General features: G+C 36.1%; 1 protein-coding gene across 1 annotated transcript; it reads left to right on the top strand.

The window, feature by feature from the left end:
* The first annotated feature begins 315 nt into the window (after nt 1–315).
* On the top strand, nt 316–3235 carry LOC113716156 (uncharacterized). Its single transcript, XM_027240448.1, has 4 exons — nt 316–865; nt 1711–1901; nt 2072–2179; nt 3128–3235. The coding sequence occupies exons 1-4, from the start codon at nt 316–318 to the stop codon at nt 3233–3235; spliced, it is 957 nt and encodes a 318-aa protein (XP_027096249.1).
* The last annotated feature ends 4766 nt before the right edge of the window (nt 3236–8001 follow it).

Raw genomic sequence — 8001 nt, 5'->3', positions numbered from 1 at the left:
CTTGACTCGCCGAGAAATCGGCCGAGTCCTCACCGCGACGGATTGACTCGGCCGAGTCACACCGAGTTACTCCGAATTATCCCGAGTCAAGACGAGAAATCAGCCGAGTCACACCGCGACGGATTGACTTGGTCATTTCTTTTGCTATTTTTTAATTATTTTTATTTAACCTACTTTTTTATATTATTAACAATTTTTAGAATATTAAATACTTTAAAATTTGCGTCTCACCGAGACCGCGACCGATATGCCGAGACCGATGTGGAACGTTTCGGGCCGCGCCCGCGCCCGCGACCGCGACCGTGACTTTAAACCATGGTTGTAATGGAAAGCTTTTCAGACGACTTCTACACTCAACATACTCCAGTAGAAGAGACAGTCCTTCACGTATTAGCCGAGTCTTGTGACTCTGCAAATGTAGTCCAACTTATCCTTGCTGGGCATGGCCGTTTGCTTATGAAATTGAACAAACGGGGCGAGACTGCACTTCATTTGGCAGCAAGAAATGGGCATTTGGGCATCGTTCGAGTCCTAATTGACTATGCAAAATCGGAAGCAGGACACTGGTATACCCCATGTTCTGACAGGCGCAAGAGGATGCTGAGGATGGCTAGTGTGGCTGGAAATACAGCTTTACACGAGGCAATTAGGAACAACTTCTATTACATCGCCAAATTGTTAGTTCAAGAAGATCCTGAGTTTCGTTATCCCCACAATTATGCTGTGGAGACACCTCTGTATCTGGCAGTTGAGAAGGGACGCCATAATATTATGGTTCTAATTTTGGAGTCTTGCAAGACACCATCTTATCTTGGCCCCGGACACAAAACTGCCTTGCATGCTGCCGCAATTTGGAATTTTCCAGGTGACTTCATGGATAAGCATTTTTTATATTAACATTGTCTACACAACCGAAAATAAAGGGACAAACCTGAGCTCCCTTTCCTTCTTTTTTTTTTTTCATATTTTGATACAGGGGAATTAATTTTTTACCTTGTACGAAATTTCGACTTTGATGGCACAAGCGATTAATGCATTAAAAGGATTTATGGAAAATTAATCTGATAAAATACCATTTAATAATGGGTAAATTACTTATCACCTCTCTATAATTTTATATAATGCAGATGATCCCCTAAGGTTTTAAAATAGCCACATAATCCCCTTGTGATTTTATGTAAAGTGAAAAATGAACGGAATGCATATTAGTTATGACGTTTATACTGAATACGCTTTCAAAGCATGTCTAATAAAATTTTAATATCCCTGTAACCACCTTATGGTTTGTATAAATATCCACTTTAACTTATGTGATTTTTGCATTTATTCACATAATCTCCTTATACTTTATTCAAAATGGTTAAACTATCGATTGATTTAGCATTTAAATAAATGTACTATTGATATTTCAAATAATGATATTATGTAGGCTATTTTTCGTCAAGTTTTCACTTTACATAAAACCATAGGGGTGAAGTGGACATTTTAAAACGTTAGGGAGTCATGTGGCAATAGATGAAATCACAGGGAGGTTATATATAATTTGTCCTTCAATAATGTATTCTGTATTGTTTGTACATATTTATCCATTAATCATAACACTTGTTTAATTTACACAGTATATGTAAGTTGTTGTAGTGTAATTGATCTTAATGGTCTAGTGAATAACAATATCTTCACCTGTTGTACTAAAATATTAGCTACTTACAGATTCCATGAAGCTGATTTTGGAAAAGCTGCCTAATCTTATAAAAAATGTCGATAAATTTGGGTGGACTGCACTTCATTATGCTGCCAAATTTAATCATCAGGATATTGCAAGACTATTACTGTCTGCTAAGTGCTCTGCTGCCTATGTTGTTGCCAAGAATGATGACTCCAAGACTGCTCTACATATTGCGGTAATTCATGGACATGTAGTTTTGGTGCAAGAGATTTTATCCCATTGCCCAGATTGTTGGGTACAGATTACGGGTAAAAGTCGGAATATCCTTCATCTAAGCATGAAAAAAGAGAAGTCTTGGAGTTTGTTTTGCAAAATTCCTGGGCTTCTAAGCTCATTAACCAACAGGATAATGAAGGAAACACTCCTCTCCACCTGTATGTTGCTACCAAAAACTTGGATGGGAATTGCCTTGTGAATCATCCTTTTGTGGATGATCAACTTTCAGAAAGACAGGTATAAGATGTTTTTTTCCCCCTCCCCTTTGCGTGATCATAGTGATTATTAAAAGTTTTTTCAAATTTTCTTATATGAACTTGAAAATTTTAAATTATTATAAAATTTTATTTTTAGAAAATAGGAAAGTTAGATTGTATGTTATAGAATATTCTTAACTACTAATCCTCCCAAGTCAATCTTTGCTATATTTGCGTATCCTTAAATTTTAGGTATCTTCATCCCTATTTTTTAAGACACTCATGGTATTTAAAATCTCAGGCCATCGTGTCTGTGACGCTACTACAATTCTTTTCATTTATGTGGAAAATATTGTGTTTGTTGCAGTGTTGTACAATTGTTGTGCTTGTCACATATTTTAAAGTACACTTAATCATATTATTGCAAGTCTTAATTTTAGTTTATTTTTAAATAGTGTTAATTTTGTTCGTAAATACAGTAGATATTTAAAGAAGTACACTATTTTATGTAAGTGTACCAAACAATTTTGTAAGAAATACAATAACCTCACCAAAGTGTAAACACAATTGCCATGCGGCTCTTTATAAATCAAGAAGAATACGGTACCGTTTATGAAAAACGCAAAAAGAAGAAGAAGAAAAAGATGGTCCTGTTTTCGTTTTGTATTTTTTTCAAAACTATTTTTCTTAAACTGATGTTTCCCGTTTTCTTCTTGAACTGTTTTTTTCCTTTCCTCACATTATATCTGCTTTAAATGTAAGCTATCTACTTTGATTTATAACCAGTATTTCTACTTTCAAGGTGAACATTAATTAGTCTGTCAAAAAATAAAAAACATGACACTTCTAATTGGAAGGATCAATAATAGTTTTGCATGTTATCTAAGATCCTTATCTATCACATGTGCGAGTAGAGTTGGAAGAGTACACCAAGAGTCGCTTCATATTGCAATCAGCGACCTCGTTGTTACAATTTTGTTTTTGACAGATTTTAATCAAGGACGAGTTGGAGCAAGCAGGTGGCACTCGAGGGTACCGAAATGTTGCTACCGTAAAGAAGAACTTACGAGTATTGGCTAGAAGAACCGCTACATAAGGCCCCAAATCCGGTATCCAGGAACCGCGACAACCACGGTAGATTTAGATGAGGATGTCGTCGGATTTCTCAACTCACAAATTGGGTAACAGGAAACGTTGATGCAGCTGCAAGAGATGAGGCATTTCGTACCAATAAAAAATAAAAGACGGGGCATTCATATCAGTCGGACACAATTAGGACGAATACCCGATTAAAATTTTAAGTCCATAAAAACTCTGAATGGAAATTTTATAGGAGTGAGGCCTCATAGGGGCTCCAAAAGCGGGTGGATCTAATGCTTCGAAAAATGCAAAAAAATAGTGGGTGCATCTAAAACCGCATCTGGACCTCTCAATATCGCTTCATCAGTAGCCTTCTATCACAACTTCAAATTCGTCTTTGTGTCCAAAGGCCATGAAGTATCAATAATTGGGGGAACAAGGAAGAAGTGTAAAATTTGAAAACGGAGAGGAGACGGGGAATTTATTAGTTAACTTATATATACCATCATGAACACTGAACGCCATGAAATATCAAATTTGTGTTTTGTCTAATGATTGAAGTCAGTACCTAGATTTAGAAGTTTTGGTTCAAATCTTCCTTATGACTCCTTAAATCCCATCCATTCTCTATTAAATAGAAAAAAAAAAAAAAGAAACCTTGAACAAAAAATGGTAACTGAAGTTTGACTTAAGAAATATAAGATATAAATACATGGGGATGGAGCTATAAATTTTTTGACAGTAAACAAAAGATCAATAGATAGAAATAGTGCATGTACTTTATTAACAAAGATCAAGAAAACTAATAAGAGAAAAAGAAATATATTTTACTTGATCGTTATGCACTAGACAGCATTGATAATGGACTTTTCTAGGTTATAAAAGTGGTAGGAAATGGGATGTAGGATTAAATTGCTGCACGTTAAATTTTGTTGAGGACTAAATGCATCATTTTATGATTGAAACAATAAAATCACAATAACAGGGGAAGGGTTGGATTGGATGGTAAGGTAGGAAAGATTGTAAGTAGAACATTTTAACTTCAAAATCTATCACTTACACCAAAAAAAAAAACTAAAAGGAACAATAATGTCCAATTGAAAATTTTCCATTCCATTAATTGGTAGTAGTATTTGTAGATAGTGAGAGGAAGAAACTACTAATCGTCAATGGGCTAGCTTCTGGGCTTAGAGGTGCATATCAATGCCAACCTTATGGGCCAAAACACCTGAGCCGAGCAAATACATTAACAATGCCCACAGAAGAACCTCTTTTGGATCTTCAAATAATTCTGATGAAGGTGATGGTGAGCAGGAGTTTGTGTAACACTTGCCACAGAGTTGGTTTTCTGATAAGATTTGTGTTTCTTGTGTAGGCTTCAAAGGCATTCTCCTGCAGTCTTGCCAATTCAAATGCTTTGGACAACGTCTCAGAATTGTGAGTCTTCACCATTGATCTCAACTCTTCTGGCAAACCACTCAAAAAACAGGAAATGTAATAAGTTTCAGATAGGTGCGGAGCTCTAATCATTACCTCTGATAGTAGTTCTTCAAATTTCTCTTGATAGGCTAACACTATGGAGAACAGCTGTAGCTTGTTAAACTCCTCCATTGGATCCATTTGCCCTAAGGCACCAAATCTCTTGCACAATTCCCCAGAGAACTCCACCCAATCTACCTTATTACCCCTAGTCGATCTAAAACCTTGATGCCACACATCTGCTTTGTCTTCCATGTAAAATTCTGCTATCTCCATCCACTGATCCATGGAAATCTGTAAAAGGTGGAAATACTTCTGAATTTTCCTGATCTATTCTCTAGGATTTTCTCCCCTAAATGCTGGAATTTCCAGTTTGGGCACACCAGTATAGAAGGCGCTCCTGCAATTCCTTTCACCCTGCTTTCGATTCACCATATCTGAGTTCCTTGAGTTACTCACCTCTAGGGATCCCAATATTCCTTTTTCATTGTTACCACGGCTCAAATTGGCAAATTGCTGAGAGATGGCCGCCATGAATGCTTCTAGCTTATTACTCAGCTCAACATTCACTGCATCAATCCTTTCTTCCAAGCTTTTCTTGTCGGTCGCCATGGAATCCACGATTCCTTGAATTCTGGTTTCTTGTCTGCGAAGTTATTCCTCCTTTGTTTTCATCCGTGTTCCTTCTGCCATTATGATATGTTGGTTCCAGCTTCCTAGTCCAAGGACCAGAAGCTCTGATACCACATGTAGTGACCTGATCAGTAGGAGAATTGAAGAGGGAGGATAACATCAGAAGAAGAAGATGAAGAAGAATAGAGAAAAGGAAACGTGGGAAGGAAGAAAGAGCGAGAGAATGAAGGAAAAGAAGGAATCTGTAATTTTTTATATCTGTTATGCCTTCATCACGCCATTTGCAGGCTCTTTATACAAATTTCTTTCTGGATCCTTCTATGCTCAACTAATTACACAACAAAATAGACATATATGACAAGCTAGTAACTAACTTGCTAACTAACTATATGAAAAGAAAGCCACGTCAACAACAATAATCTTCATGCTTCTGATGAGCAATATCTAGGGTCATAACATTTGTATTCGAGCAAAGCTCCATTTTTTTCTTTTTTTTTTCTTCACCAGAGATCCAAGGAATAGCACGATGTATATAGTGCATAACTTGTTTAGTATGACATTAGGCCTGTCATCGGGTTGGTTGGATCGGAATTGAAAATTTTGGACTTGGACCCATTTTAATGTACTAGACTCGGATCCGACCAGTATACTCGATAGGTCTTGTACTTAAGATTCCGAAATCAGGTCCGACAGGTCCGAGTCAAGTCTGAGTCCACCTTAAAACAAAAGATCTAACATGCATCATTCATTTTCTTTTATCCATACTAGCAAAAAGGTTCAACATGATCCCAGAATATTTAGCAAAAAGCACTTATATGCAACTTGTGATGAATACATTTTGGGTCAAACAAGCTTGTCTCTTCCAAATCCTAATTTCTTAGATACTTCATCTGGAATATGGGTAATTTGGTAAAAGAATACTTTGTTAATATAGTAAGAGAATGTATTTAGAAATATTTATATTTTATAATTATTAATATATTGTTCGAGTCCGAGTCGGAATCCTATAGTCCATATCCGACCTACTTTTTTGTTAAAGTAAACGAGTACGAGTTTGAGTCCGGAACCGGGTACCGGAATTATTTCTCAACCCATACCTGGAAAAAATTACCGAACTTGGGTCGGGTCCGGGTTCAAACCCGATCCATTGATAGCCCTATATGACATCAATGGGTGACCGAAAAAGTTGACTTTCATCAAATACGACTTAGAGTGCCGCTTAATATTGACGCTAAATGGACTGATCAATTGACATTCAATCTTAAGACTGCAATAGAAATACCGGTTCTTGGATCCCATTTAACTAGGTTTTTTGGCCACAGTTCTGTTTAAAATAAATTAAACAGTTTGCTGAAAGTTTCAATGGATTATTCTCCAGAGTTTGAGCGTGATAAGTCCAACCATGTAAGAAGCTATGGTTTCTTACCATACCCTCAGTTTCGCCGGAATATTGTAAAGATTCATGTCTGATGGGAAATTTTGTGTTGCTTTTTTTTTAAAAAAAAAAACCAAAAAAAAAAACGAAGTATAGAGGCCAAATTCTGATTTCAAAAGGTACTATTCAAACAATATATCGTTATGAAAGAAAGAAATACTGAGTGATGCTACTTTGAAGGCTTGAAAAAAGTGTTGATATCGATACAAGTAGTTATGGCATGCTCTTCCTGGAAATTAAGGAAGTGTTGAGTTAATTGAACTGGCTAAAGAAAAATTCCTAGTACTTCAATTTAAATACACATTATTTAGCACGTTTTGATATTTGTAATACAAACCAATATATAAGGGGTTTGTGAATTGGGGATCAGAAGTGTTTGTGTTTAGTATGAACATCTTGTCTTCTTTGCTGTGAATTGTGAAGAAGTTCAACGGGAATATTATTAGTATTTAGTAAAGGGCAACAAAGTTGTAGAATTTCCATATTGGATGTCCCTAGTAAGAGTGAAGATGCTTTGTTTGATGAATTTTTTAAATTTTTTGTAAATTCCTAATCTTTCATTGATTCAGAGAAGAAATTTGATGCTTCCGTGTACCAACTTCTAATTCTTTAATCATGTATTGGTGCCAAGCAAAATTCAATGGACTAGATCCGACAAAAAAAAAAATCAATTAGATGTTTTCTAAGGTAGACATAATATCTTCATTTAATAAAAAATTTTGCTCATTCGAGGCATTTTTCCATGCTCTTTTTCTGCTTTCATGAGCACAGAGACATAGTAATTGGCGTGTTGGCGTGTGTGTCTATATATATATATATATATTTTTTTTTTTAACCTAACAGGACAACGACCCAATTGCAAATGGTACTTGTTCAGGTCCGAACTAGGCGGCTCGATCACATGAATGGGAGTAAGTAAGATGTGAACTTGACCCGGACGGATCCATTATTTTGTAGAGAAAGACCCTTAGTCAAGTCCACGCAAACAAATGTCAAGTAAGTGGACTAATTTAATTACCCAAAAACAAAAATGTAATAAAAACAAGGATTGGGAGTATATTGTACCCTTTTATAGTGATCCATTCCCGAGTCTTTATCAGCGAGTAGTTGGATGTGAAGACAACGGACGAAAGCATGAAATGATCAAGCTGATAGCAATTTGTACAATAAAAGATTCCAAGTAATCAGACACCAGCTGATTGCAATCTGTGATGTTAGTTTAATTTCCACACTTT

This window comes from Coffea arabica, chromosome 11c (assembly GCF_036785885.1).
Source record: "Coffea arabica cultivar ET-39 chromosome 11c, Coffea Arabica ET-39 HiFi, whole genome shotgun sequence".
Lineage (NCBI taxonomy): Eukaryota > Viridiplantae > Streptophyta > Magnoliopsida > Gentianales > Rubiaceae > Coffea > Coffea arabica.
This window is presented reverse-complemented; position numbering and strand designations above follow the sequence as displayed.

Coding starts and splice junctions, on each gene's coding strand:
- LOC113716156 (XM_027240448.1), top strand. CDS start 316: ATGGTTGTAATGGAAAGCTTTTCAGACGACTTCTACACTCAACATACT. Junction 1,902..2,071: donor AGACTGCTCTACATATTGCG/GTAATTCATGGA, acceptor ATTAACCAACAG/GATAATGAAGGAAACACTCC. Junction 2,180..3,127: donor ATCAACTTTCAGAAAGACAG/GTATAAGATGTT, acceptor TGTTTTTGACAG/ATTTTAATCAAGGACGAGTT.